General features: G+C 43.0%; 1 protein-coding gene across 2 annotated transcripts in view; it reads left to right on the forward strand.

The window, feature by feature from the left end:
- Nucleotides 1-14,327, forward strand: part of UBE2G1 (ubiquitin conjugating enzyme E2 G1) — a 260,388-nt gene that overhangs the window by 213,415 nt on the left and 32,646 nt on the right. For both annotated transcript variants that reach the window (XM_078679679.1, XM_078679680.1), the window contains 2 exons: nucleotides 3,846-4,024; nucleotides 4,626-4,748. In XM_078679679.1, coding sequence (XP_078535805.1) covers nucleotides 3,846-4,024; nucleotides 4,626-4,712 — 266 coding nt within the window. In that variant the 3' untranslated portion in view covers nucleotides 4,713-4,748. The remainder of the gene's footprint in view (nucleotides 1-3,845; nucleotides 4,025-4,625; nucleotides 4,749-14,327) is intronic.

Here is a 14,327-nt window from a genome sequence, read left to right on the forward strand (position 1 = left end):
ATCTGCACCCTCTCAACTACCTCCTGAAAAATGAAAAGTTCAGAATGCTCACTTTAGCTCTTGTCCTGGATTCCAGAGACTATATGGTAGTGTTGGACTTGCAGGACACATATTTTCATATTCCAGTCCTGCCACCCCAAAGCTGTTGCCTTCGGTTCAGCGTGGGTCACAAGCACTTCCAGTTTGCTGTGCTCCCTTTTGGCTTTACCAGTGCCCCTTGAGTGTTTACGAAACGGATGGCTGTGGTGTCAGCCCACCTGCGGAGATTAGGGGGGTCCCATTCTTCCCCTACCACGATGACTGACTGCTGAAAGCAAGCTCGCCCCAGGTAGTTGTCACCCACCACCAGACTACAGCGGACCTCCTGCATTCATCAGGGTTCTCGATCAATGTACTTAAGTCGCACTTGACTCCCTGTCAGATGCTCCTTTTCATCGAAGCTATTCTGGACACAATGCTGTTCAGCGCTTATCCTTCAAAGTGGCGAGTCCAGGATATTCAGTCTATGATACAGATGTTTCAGCCTCTATCCTAAATTTCGTGGAGACTGATTCTGAGGCTGCTGAGCCTCATAGTCTGCTGCTTTCTGCTGGTATAGCATGCCTGTTGTCATATGTTGGCTCTGCAGTAGGACTTTCGGTGGATTCCGCATCAGGCTAATGTTGGCAATATGTTCCAAGTATTGGAGGGAATTGCAAAAGACCTACAATTATGACTCCCGAACTGCGATTGGGTCAGCGGCAAAGCCCTCTCCCTTCCTCACCCAAAACTCACTGTGATCACAGATGCGTCACTCTTGGGTTGAGAGGTGGAGATCAGAGTACTCTGGTCTCTGTCGGAGTCTCAGCTCCACATCAACCTATTGTGGTTGAGTGATACCACTCAATGGCATTAAAAGCCTTCCTTCTATCCATATGAGACGGCTGGTTCAAATGTTCATGGACAAAACCACCGCCATGTAATACTACAATATACCGGGCTGATTGGGGTCATGGACCCTGTCAGGAGGGTCTGCAGCTCTGAGCATGGCTGAAACATCAGGAGATTTTCATGTTAGTACAACACCTGGCAGGATCTCTGAACGTCAGTGCGGACAAACTCCGCCATTGATGCCTCTGTGATCACAAATTGCGTCTTCACCCAGAGTTAGTGCAAGGTCTCTCCTGCGACTGGGCAGAACCTTAGTTAGATCTATTAGTCACTGCCGAGAACGTGCAGTGTAAGCACTTCTGCGCATTGGAGTCTCCGAGGCGACTTTCACTAGGAGACTCATTTAGACTTGTGCGGGCCTCAGGTCTCCTGTATGCCTTCCCACCAATACCACTTCTGCTTTGAGTTCTCAAGAAGATAAGAGCCTACCTGGCCCAAGTCACCTTAGTGGACCCAGATTGGGTACAGAGAGTATGGTATTCCAAACTCCTGAGCTGAGTTTCGTTTTTTCAATCAGGCTTCTTCTTTTGGAGGATCTGCTGTCACAGCAGCACGGCAGGGTTCTGCATCCAAACCTCCAACTGCATGCGTTGTCGATCGAGTGGCGACAGCTGAGAGTTTTCTGTCTGTCTCTCAAAGTATGTGACGTAATCTTAGCATCAGGGGTTCCCTCAACTGTATACACTTGGCAATGTGACAGATTTGTGGCTTGGTGTGCAGCCCAATTGATTGATTCTCTGTCTGCACTCTTATACAAAACTCTTTCGTTTGAATTATCCCTCGCCCGGCATGGCCTTTCTTTGGGCACAGTAAAAGATGTACTTTCAGCCATCTCTGCTTTCTTATAATTGTCGGATCAACCTTCCTCAACTTTACCTGTTTGTCACCTGTTGTGACATGTTTCCTGAAAGATTTAAAGGTTTACAACATATGTTCTCTCCCCCCTCCCACATGCACCTTTCATTATACCCCAATAAGATCTTAATTTTGTCCTCACCTTTTTTGTGCTCACCTTTCGAGCACGTTCACAGCTGTACTTTCAGATTGCTCACTATCAAAACAGTTTTCCTAGTGGCAATTATATCCACCAGAAGGGTTAGCAAACTGCAGGTGCTCTGGCAACACTGTGTATACCACGTTCTTTCCGGACAAACTGTCCTTCAGACCCAAGCCTCATTAGATTCCCAAGGTTTTGACTCACTTTGACATCTGCCTAAGCATCACACTGCTCACCTTCCTTTCTCCACCTCACCCTTCCAAGGAAGAGGAGAGAGTCCACTACCTATATACAAAAACATTGTTTGTTTGATCATACGAGCAACATCGGCAAGACAATCAACTTTTTGTTGGATTTGCTGGAGCAAAGAAAGGGAAAGCAGTGCAAAAAACCCCCATCTCCAAATGGATTGTACTCTGCATCAAAATCAGCTACCCACAAGAAGCACCCCCCTAAGGGCTCACCCCATCAGTCAAATCTGCAACCATTGCGCTAGCTCAGTCCCAATCCTGGACATCTATTAGGCAGCCACGTGGGCATCACTGCACATATTTGTCAAACACTACTTTCTTGACTGTCCGATCCGGCATAATGGGCATTTCGTCCGGTCGGTCCTCCAGGATTTTCTAGTCTCACCAGTTCGCAGACCCACCTCTGAAGTATTGCTTGGGTATCTAGTCTAAGGTAAGGAATCTGCAGCTAGAAGTCTCTATCAGATGAACAAGTTACTTACCTTCGGAAACACCTAATCTTTTAGAGACCCTATCTAGCCGCAAATTCCATGCTTCCCGTTCTGAAAACCTTGATTTCCATTTCAAGAGGGCTTTGAAGTCCTCTCTGGCACACTGGTCACAATACCTCAATATGGCTCTGTGTTGCTGGCAAGGAAAGTTGTCACGAAACTGAGGTTGGCATTCTTCGGTGGCACCTGTATAGGCACTGTGCATGCTACTTCTGGCTCCTAAGACGCCGACACAGAGCTGATCCCACTGCTCTCAAGACATGATAAGACCTCACTCAACATATCAGAGCCTCATCCTCACTTATTGAGTTAAGGAAGAACCTGGCTCTTCATATGAGCACCTTGGGACCACACACCTACACACCTTACCCAAGCACCAGGATACCCCCTTGGGTGATTAGTGCACTATTCAAGTCAACCTAACACAACACCTACCGGCTTGCAAGGGGACTTATCAGCAACATTTCCAGGTTCTATTCAGATACCTGGGGAATATTGTAAAGTAAAGAATCTGCAACTAGGTAGAGTACAGACTCCTGCGGGGTTTCCAGTCCGGCCCTGATCATAGCCACATGCCAAAAACCTCATTGCGGAGACTGATCCAACGCTTAAAACACGCCTCTCTAGTGGTCTTTAATACACCAGTACAGCACTGGGAAGAAAACTGGATGGGGAACACTGTCGATGCTCAACACTAATAAGAGACCAAGTAAGTGTTCACCAGCTTTAATCTGCACAATGAGCAGGCACCATTCTATTTGTAGTCGAATGTTGCTGTACTGGGTTGTACTGACGCACAGGGTGCATGACTCCCTCTGGTCACACTGATCACCCCTTGTTCATGTTTGCTTATGGTTCACATGCATTGTTTTCCTTCGATTTCGTCCTCTATCTAGTATTGTTGTCGTGATGCCGGTTCTCAACTGGTGTCTGTTGGAAGGACCAACACGACGTCTCTGTCTCCTGAGTATAATGTACTTGCTTTGCTACACTTATGACTTTGCTGGGGAGAGTGGCTTAGAGGGAAATGGGAGCTTTTGTCGAGAAGGAACTGAGATGAAGCAGTACAGCACAAGAGTGCGTGGCCAATGGCATTCAAAGCGCTTTTAAGTTGTAAAATACAATCCGATCATGGCAAAACTGCAATTGTGAACACTTTCTTTAATTTTTCTGCAGTGGATAAAAGCGGCGATGTATGTATTTCTATTCTCCACGAGCCTGGTGAGGATAAGTATGGCTATGAAAAACCCGAGGAGCGTTGGCTTCCCATACATACAGTTGAAACCATAATGATTAGTGTAATTTCAATGCTGGCGGATCCCAATGGTGACTCACCGGCAAATGTTGATGCAGCGGTAAGTGTGGTCTTAAATATTCTATGTTCATCTTTTTGCGTATACTTGACGATTGCGCCAGTCGTGGTTCTCATGCGAATCATAAAGTCAATGGGGAAACACTTCTCATAATCTCACTCTTCAAACTCGCCACCAGAGAGAGTTGTTTGCAGATGTAAAGGTGCTTCCTTTAAACAAGCCGTTAGTTCTGCTATTTTTCTTTGAGCAAACTGCTTTTCAAAATAAATAAAAATGTGTTCAGCACCATTTCGACTCACGAGTGGAAATATATTTCATTAATGAATCAATTTCATTATGAAAAATGTTTTGACCGAATAAGACCTGCATGGGTAGCATAAAGAAGCCGCTCCACCTCTTGGTAACCTGTTTAGAAACCATTTTAGTGGCACATACAACATTCGTTTTTTCATATATTTAATAAAAACCATGGTGAAGTTTTCTTGTTCCCCCCCCCCATCCACCGCTCCCTTTGCAGCAGTTTGTATGATTTTTCTTGCTTTTAAGTAGGGCGAGAAGAAACGTTGTGTGTTGATTTTGTCTTGCACTGTCATGCTAAGTATGATATGCATTGTAATGCTAAAGGAATGTTGTAACTTTACAGAAAGAATGGCGGGAAGATCGAAATGGAGAATTTAAAAGAAAAGTTGCACGTTGTGTAAGAAAAAGCCAAGAATCTGCATTCGAGTGACCATAATTAGGCAGTTAGTAGCTTCACTTTTTCAGGGTAAGAACTATTGTTAAATATGATGAAACATAAACCATTATTTAATTGCTGTTGAAATTATTGTGGCAGAAAACGGAAAGAAACGGAGGCCTAATCTCATATTTCTTTTCTTACACTTTCATATCTGATTTGAACACTGTAATGAGCTTTAAAGTTCACTATTCTACACACAGCATTTCATTAAGTTTTTTTTTCTGGTACAGTTCGAGTGATTTAAATGAATTTCAACTTATGGTTAATATTCTTTGTACTCACTTTGGACGTATCTTTTAGAATAAATAAGCCCTAAAGTCAAGGCATGGATAAGGCTCTGTACAGCAGCCTGCATATTTTGTTAAAGTAGCCTAACACATCATTTACATTCGTCACAACCAGTGCCAGCTTAATCTTTCGTTCAATTATTGTTAAATTGCTAGTCTGCTTTAAATAGTTTTTGCTGCTATTTTGAATTGGTTGTAGTTATGTGATCTAGCACATTTACTAGAACTTGAATTATTATGATCCCAACTAACTGTGTTGTCTTCAATTTGATGAATGAATTGCAGTTCTGAAATGGCCAACAGTTAATCAAGGGGTCCACAAACACTATTAATATTGATAAACACAAAAAGATTTCCATAGCAGTAAGACATTATTCTGCTTCTCAAGCTCTGAAAAGCCTTTTGATGTAGCTACATTAAAATCCTCCCTCTACCCCATCACCACTCTGTCCGCGGAATGCCACTCGCTAATGTAGCATAGTCTACTAAATCATTTCCCAATAAGATCGCCTTTGGGATATAATGTTGCACGCTTACGAGCGCAGTACTACACTTTGGCAGTTGGAATTCTTTTTGTATAAATTTGCATAGTTTCACTTCTCTTTTACTTTTATTTATTGGTATTTTATAAAATTCCAGTTCACACCATACGGCCACCTCAAAGAGCTGGCAATTTGAAGCTCAAATTTATTTAGGTTTCCTATTTTGGAACAATTCCAAACCTACAACTGACTAAGATAGGTTCATTTTAAGCCTGTGTAAGTAATTATTATTATTATTATTATTATTATAATTAAGGCATTTATAAAGCACGACAGCTACTACAGAGTGTGTTGCCACTAATATTGAAATCTTCACCCATAGAAAGAGGCATTAAAAAGCAGACCCAAAGAGCCAAGTTTTGTAAAAAGCAAAATGTCCTTAGTGGTCCGTAGTTGTACAGGAAGAGCATTCCACTCCTTGGCGGTGAAATAGGAATAGGAGCTGCCACCTCACTTTTTCATTCTAAACCGAGGAATGACTACCAACAGAGTTGGAGGGCTGAAGAGATATAATCGGTTGATAAGGAATAAATATGTTGGACAGATACTGAGGGCTCTTACGATGGAAAGCTCTGTGACTGAGTACTAAGCCTTTGAACCCGATGCGATCTTTCACAGGCAACCAATGTAAGTGTTTAATGAATAATTAATAGAATTTCACTGAAGTCAGTCAGTAATGTCTAGCTACAAGTGTACCAAAGTGCCACTTAGACTTGGGAAGCAAGCCCATTCTCCCAAGAGTGACTAAATGAACTCAGTTTTTCCTTTGAAATAAATCTTTTTTTTATTGAAGATTGTTCAGTTATACAGCATTTAGGCGAAGGCGATCATGCATTTAGTATATGGCAACAAAGTACAATGTAGCATAGTTGGCATGAATCTGAGTCATTAAGGATTCTTGGCGAATTCATTGTCTCATTCCCCCACAATCCCACCTCTCTTTAATTCACTTGTGGGAGAGACTCAAATGTCACCTCTATATGTATTCCATTTTCTCCACATTCTATCCCATTTCCCTGGACATACTTCAAATTTATAAACATCTTTTTCTTCTATCATACAATGTCCATCTCTATCCCACCCATCCAGAGTTAGTTTCTCAATAGCACCCCACTTTTGGGCTATGTTTTGGTTGGCAATGATCATTCCCAGGGCAACCGAAGATTTTTCTGTGCGGGTCAGATTGGTGGCTTTCCATATGTTAAGTAGACCTATATGAAAAGTTGCGTTGAGCTTTGTTCGAGGCATGTGTACTGTAGATACACATGCTTTGCATACCCCTGCCATCTAGTGTTGGGTCCGGATGTTTGCAAGTTGTTTTTCTTTGAAGAAGTCTTTCTCAGTCACAAGGTAAGGTGACTCCTCTTTGCGGTGATAGTGCCCATGGACATCTACTCCATTGTTGAATGGTTTTCCCGCAAGAGGGTGAGAATGGAGTAAGTAAGTGAAATATAGAGATGCCCATCTCCATCGACTCCATTATTAGATTTTCTTTCTGCCGTCTGATTCGGACGTGGTTTGTAGCACTCCAGTTCGAAACCGTCCTTTGGGTTCCCCTCGGTGCGCAATCAACTGTACCCTCAACGGTATTGTTCTTGTATGCATTTCACTATTCTCCGTGTATCGAATAGATTGGAAAACTCCATCTTCGGTTGAGAAGACATTGTGAGTGGCCTTCAGGTCTAGCCACGTCAGTTGACTTCTACTCCTTTCCATACTAGCCAGTCTTCTGCTGATGAAATACTCCATTTCAATTCTGTCCTTGGTGCCACTCCAAGTTCCTACACACTGACCTGCATAAAGTCTGCAACTTGTGCCTCTCATAGGAGCCTAAGGGATTCTAAGGGCCCCAAAAAATTCCTTAAGAAAACAGCTGAGAGTTATCTTTGAGGGCCCAAGCTCGGCATGGCACACCAGTCTCGGCAAAGTGCTCAGCACATTGAAGATCGGTGAAGAGAGCATACCATTGCCGGAAATTCCACTAAACGCCTGGAAAAAAGTCATAAACAAGTCTGCGAAACATCATTTGACCTGGATCTTTAATCTCTCCGCTCTAGCCGTCACTTAGACCCGCTGAACAGCTTCTATATGGTAGGCAAGGCACAATCCTACCTAATCGAGACCCTGACACCACAAGCCCGACAAATTCTTTTCATGAGACTATGTACACTAGGAATCACCGACTTCAACCCTGCATGGGCTTGCAAGGGAGAATCCACAAGATGCAGACTGTGCTCCTACATGAGGGAATACTGGTTACATCTCCTATTCTGCTGCCCTTAGGAACGAATGCCGACGACTGCTTTGCCCAATTTGTATCCCCAAGGGAACTAAGACATGTAGCAAAGCTTCAGCCGTGTGCTTTTCTAAAACAACCACGATGACCTTGGAGAGACTGGGGAAATTTACTCATCAGATTAGGATTGCTTTAAAGGCTGCAAATGAATACAATCAAACCATGGTGTCCAGCATACAATAAGGAAAACGAAGCAGCTTTGCCCCAACTAAGCAATGAGGCCTTCACCCTCTTACCCGTCCTACTGAGACTGCACCATATTATGGTTTTCAACGGAAGGCCTTAGGAGACTAGCCTACAGATTGCTGAAGTAGAAAATTACCAAGGTTCACTCAGGTGCCTCAGAAACTTTTGCGCAAGGACACATAAAAATGACCACTGGTGCTGGCTGATTGAGTGGGCGCCGCGGTGAGGGGGGGGGGGGGCGGTACATCAACCAAATTTTATCTGAAGCTCCTATATTATTACTGTGACCATTCTTTTACCTGCTCGTTTTTAAGTTTTTTTACTGTAATGATTTTAATGAATTGTACTGTTTATAAATAAATTCAATTCACAGGAGCACAAAGAAGAGGATTGCAACTCTTGTCAATCGTTCCCGCAAAGTCTTTTTCGATTGGATCGTCTGGCTCGATGAGACATGCAGCAACAAAACATTGAACACACTCCGGATATCTTTGGGGAAGATCGTGTCAGCTGCAGAAGAAGAGGAAGACCTCTCTGGCCCAGAATCTGATTCCGAGCTGGAAATAGAGTTGGAGTCCTAAGACGTTACACCAGGACAGGTTGCAGTGAGTAACAAAGCCCCTTTGCCTCTCAAACTCTCTTCCAAAAGCTTCAGCACCACTACTGCCTTGGTCCATTGTTGGCAACAAGACTATCTTTCTGACCCCCCGTCGTCTGGCCCGGCACCGAAACAGTTGGTCAAGCCTTCCGGCTCGTTACAGAGTCAAGTAAAGTCATCTTCGGAACCAAAATCTTAGTTCCAAAAGACAACTCCAGTTCGGCACCAAAACCAAAAGATATCCCTTCAAAAGCCTACTGAACCTATCCTGGACATTATGAAGGAGAAACTGGACCCCAAGCAATAGAACATTTATATTAATCCATATACTGGACATATATTGGCTAAAAGCGTTACACTTTCCATAACTAAAGCTGGTTTCAGAGGAAACTGGCTACATAATTCCTCTAAAAAAGGAGGAGGACATGGCTACAAGCCCTATCTATCGTAATCCTCAATCCCCTCCACCATCTCTACCACTATTGCCAGGATATAGGTGATGATGATGATGATAGTCCACTACCAACAGACCCATAGGATGACTATAATATCGATCCACCCATGCATAATCATGATTTATATCCTGCAAAACAGTTACCTCCTCATGACCATGCAGCACATCGAGTTGATTTCTAGGACATCATCTTACCATCTTGTTACATTAATCAAAGAATCTTCAGAAGAAGATTTTTTTTATTTGAGACACTAGGTTTTACATGTAGAACAAGTCAAAGTTTGCCTATGTTAAAAGGCTTGATGAGACATGCCACTAACATCTTTAAAGACTCTGTGTGTGCCCGTATATTAACACCTAGGGTTGACTAGAAATCTAAACCTCCACTGTCTGATCCCATTTTTATTAAGGGACAGTTACCTTTAGATTCTTTAGTAGTTTCTAATGCTTGCAAAAGAGCAAATTCACAAACTTCATCAGCTGCAGCTCCTAGACAAGGAGTCTATATTAATAGATGCATTTGGTAAAAGAGTAGCTGCTCAAGCCACTAACCAATGACGTATTGCCAACACACACAGCTTATCGGCCAGATGTGATAAGGCTCCCTTAAATGGAAGAACTACTCCAACAACCCCTAGAAGAGCATAAGAAAAAAGCACAAAAGGCATTGCAAAACTTATACCTAATTTCCTAATATATGTGCTTTAGATGCTACTGATACTGCAGCAAGGGGAATTAATACAATCCTTCTCCTTAGACGACCTACATGGCTTAGGATTTCAGAATTTAAACCAGAAGTTCAGCAGGTTATACTCAATACTGCTCTTGACAAAGCACCCTTTTTGGGCCTCAAGTAGATGAGGCACTAGAGAAAATGAAGTAAGACACAGAAGTAGCGAAGTCTATGGGAGCTCTTCAGACCCCATCTTACAGAGGCACCTTTTGCCGTTCTTTTTTATAGAGGAGGGTCCCAAGGTAATCCCTCAGACCCCAATGCCTCTTCATATAAATCCAATACACAACCCTCTCCATATAGATGTTTCTATAGAGGAGGGTATAGAGGAAATAATTTCAAGGGTAGGGGTAAAGGTATGCCAACACGAAACTCCCCTTCTCCCAATAAACAGTGACTTGCCTGCATTTATTTCCCCCTGGTCATTTTACACCTGTCTGGGGAAGACTTGAACAATTTCTACCATTTTGGCAATCAATAACATCAGACAAGTGGGTATTAGACATTGTCCAGCATGGTTATTGCATGGAGCTTACCAGCAGTCCCCCAATATTCCACCTCACACTCACAAACTCTCGTCACCTAAAGCTCCTCAAACAACAGGTACAAGCACTTATAACAAAGGGAGCTATATAACCCGTTCCATTACAACACCAAGGGTCAGGGGTTTACTCTCTGTATTTCCTAATCCCCAAGTATTCCCATTCGGAGTTACTACTGCACCCGGAGTGTTCACAGAATGTCTAGAAGTAGTTGCAGCCCATCTCCGAAGACAAAAAATGAATTTCTTCTCATATCTAGATGATTGGCTTGTGAAAGCCAGCACATACCCAAAGTGTTTGCAACAGTCTCAGGCGATATTAGACCTTCTGCATCAATTGGGCTTTACAGTCAATACGCAAAAGTCTTAGCTTCAACCTTCATAAATGCAGTCCTATCGGGGTGCGACTCTAAACACTCACAGAGCTCTAGCCTCTCCCAATGCAGCCAGAATTCAAAATCTTCGAACTCTGTTACTAAAGTTTCAGACCAACTAATACTTAACAGTCCGGACTTTAATGCAACTACTAGGAATGATGGTATCATGCATTGCAATAGTGCCTAATGCAAGATTACACATGCATCCCCTACAAGAATGCTTAGCGCGTCAGTGGAATCAATCACAGGGTCAATTAACAGATCTAATGTTGGTAGACAGCCCCACCCATTGCTTTCTGGAATGGTGGAACACACAAAAAGTATCAAACGGGTGGCCCTTCATCAATGCTGTTCCACAGATCGTACTAACAGCAGACGCATCTCTCTCAGGTTGGGGTGCCCATCTACAGAATCTAACCAATATACGTCTATGGGGCAACAAGCACAAGCATCTCCACATTAACTATCTAGAGCTTCTAGCTGTTAATCAAGCACTTAAGGCTTTTCAGCCTCCCCTCATACGGAAAGTTGTCGTAGTCCTCACTGACAATTTGACATCCATGGACTATGTACAAAAACAGGGGCGGGACCCACTCACTCAGCAACTGTAACGCCTCTCTCAGACCATTTTGCATTAGGTAATTCATCACAGAATTCATCTTCTGTCAGAGCACCCCCCAGGAGTGAGCAATCAAATTGCCGACCTCCTCAGCAGGAACTTCATCCCCAGGTTTTCCTTCCATACTTCCAAAAATGGAGATTGCCTCAGATATGTTTGCCACAGTAGATGACCCAAAATACCCAAACTTCACCTCCAGGTTCACACACCCTTTATCCAAAGGCTATGCCCTATGGATGAATTGGTCAGGGATTTTGCTTACCCTTTTCCGCCTCTCCCACTAATTCCGTTTCTGGTTTGGAAGCTCAGGCAAACATCACTCGCACTGAATTTAGTAGCTCCCACATGGACCCGTCAACCATGGTTCACCACACTCTTGGAACTATCACTGGTTCCACACCAAAAGCTACATCTCACACCCTGTCTCCTCAGTCAGAGCCATGGAGAAAGCAGACATCCAAATCGTACAGAACTCAACCTAGTGATTTGGCTCCTGAAGTCATAGAGTTTGGTTATTTACAATTACCACTAGACTGTATGAATATCCTAAAGGAGGCTAGGAAACCTACTACTAGGGCATGTTATGCAGCAAAGTGTAAATTATTTGTTATATGCTGTAACAATAACCATATCAATCCCCTTGATGCTTCAGTGCAAAACATTTGTTATCTCTTAGACCTACAGCAATCCGGATTAGCCTACACAAACATTCGATTGCATTTAGCAGCAGTAGCTGCATACTTAAAAAAACAGACAACACTTATCTCTATTCAGAGTACCAATGATTAAAGCCTTTATGGAAGGACCAACGAGTAATACCACCAAGAACTCCACTTGCACCAGTATGGAACATGAACATAGTCCTTACAAGGCTATTGGGTCCACCTTTTGAACCAATGCACAAGTGTCAACTACAATTTCTCTCATGGAAGGTTGCTTTTCTTGTTGCGGTCACATCCGTAAGGAGAGTTGGTGAACTCCAGGCACTAACTATACAAGAGCCTTTCTTTCAACTTCACAAAGTGGTTCTTCGAACCAATGTCAAATATCCTAATAAAGTGGTTTCTGCTTTTCACATCAATCAGTTGTTACCCGTGTTCTTTCCTCAACCAGATTCTGTAGCAGAAAGCGCTCTACACCCACTGGATGTTAGAATGGCTCTACTATATGTAGAAAGAATCCGTATTCCCTAATAATCGTGGCAAAGGGGGGCCACATATACCTTAAACAAGGTAGTACTCAAACAAGAACCCTGAGGCGCACCCCCTTAGTAAGCTTCAAGATATGGGAACGAAATGGGCCTAGGTTAATCGTCTGAGTGTGCTGGTCCAGAAAACTAGCAAGCCACCTAAATGCCAGTCTGCAGGCCAGTCTCTCCCAATCGATGAATCAGTTTCTGGTGAGTGACAGTATCTAAAGCTGCTGTCAGATCTAATAAAACCAGCAGCACTGCCTTGTTGTTATCCAGAGCTCACATGCCTCGAATGGATAATGTTACTTACCCAGTAAGCATCTGTTCTTGGCATGTAGAGCTGTAGATTCACATGCGCCCACCCGTCTCCCCGGGTATCTACACCTGTTGCAGTTTTCTTGCTTTACATACATACATGTGGACATCTCTATTCTACCCTTACTAACTCCATTCTCACCCTCTGCGGTAAAACAATCTAGCAATGGAGTCGATGCCCATGCGCACTATCACCCAAAGGAGTCGCCGCCTACCTTGTAACTGGAAAGACCTCTTCGAAGAAAAACAACTTGCAAACATCCGGACCCAACACTAGATGGCAGGAGTATGCAAAGCAAGTGAATCTACAGCTCTACATGCTAAGAATAGATGCTTACTGGGTAAGTAACATTATCCTTCAACTAAGAAAAGACAGATTAGTTCTTAGTACAAACCTAAAATTCCTTCCAAAAGTGGCTTCTGCTTTTCGGTGGCAGAAAGATCTATTCACACAATTGATGTCAGAAGAGCACTATTATACTATATTGAAGTGACAAAGGATTTTTGTAAAACAAAGTAACTGTTTGTTGCATTTGTTACAACTCACAAAGGCAATCCTATCTCTAAATCTGGTATTTCTAGATGGATTGTTAAATGTAGTCAAACTTGCTATGCTAAAGCTAAAATAACGTTATCTATACCTTCTAGAGCCCATTCCACTCTTAAAATAGGAGCGTCGATGGCCCTTTTAGGTAACATTCCCATAGCTGATATTTGTAAAGCAGCAACATGGTCTACACCACATACCTTTACTAAACATTATTGTGTGGATGTATTAGCACGTCAACAAGCTAATGTAGGACAAGCAGTGCTAAAGACACTTTTTTAAACAACTGCAACACCTGTGCGTAAGCCACTGCTTTGGGAGAATATTGCTATAAAGTCTGTGCAAAGCATGTGTATCTACAGCACACATGCCTCAAACCGATTGTTACTTAGCTTCCTTTTCATGTAGAGCTGTAGATTCCCAGCTGTAGATTCCCAGCTGTAGATTCACCTCCCGGGACACTTGTAGTTGTTGCAGTTCTTATTATTTACATTACATACGCATGGATATCATTATACTTCATATTCCATTCTCACCCTCTTGCGGGAAAACAATCAAACAATGGAGTCGATGTCCATGGGCATTATCACCGAAAGGAGGATTCCCCTTACCCCGTGATAGAGAAAGACTTCTTCGAAGAAAAACAACTTGCAAACATCCGTACCCAACACTAGATGGCAGGAGAATGCAAAGCATGTGAATCTACAGCTCTACTTGCCAAGAACAGATGCTTGCAGGGTAAGTAACATAATCCTTTTCACACACGTTTCACAGCTGTTAAGTTAAGGCCTCCCAGAACGGCCTAATAACAGGGCATTCCCAGAGAATGTGATAGATTGTGCCCTCTTGTGCACAGAGCCTAAGCCCCTTTGAGGCTTCTCTTTTCCCCATTTTTGTCAATGTATCACATGAGAGATAA

Source organism: Lissotriton helveticus, chromosome 3_1 (genome assembly GCF_964261635.1).
Source record: "Lissotriton helveticus chromosome 3_1, aLisHel1.1, whole genome shotgun sequence".
NCBI lineage: Eukaryota > Metazoa > Chordata > Amphibia > Caudata > Salamandridae > Lissotriton > Lissotriton helveticus.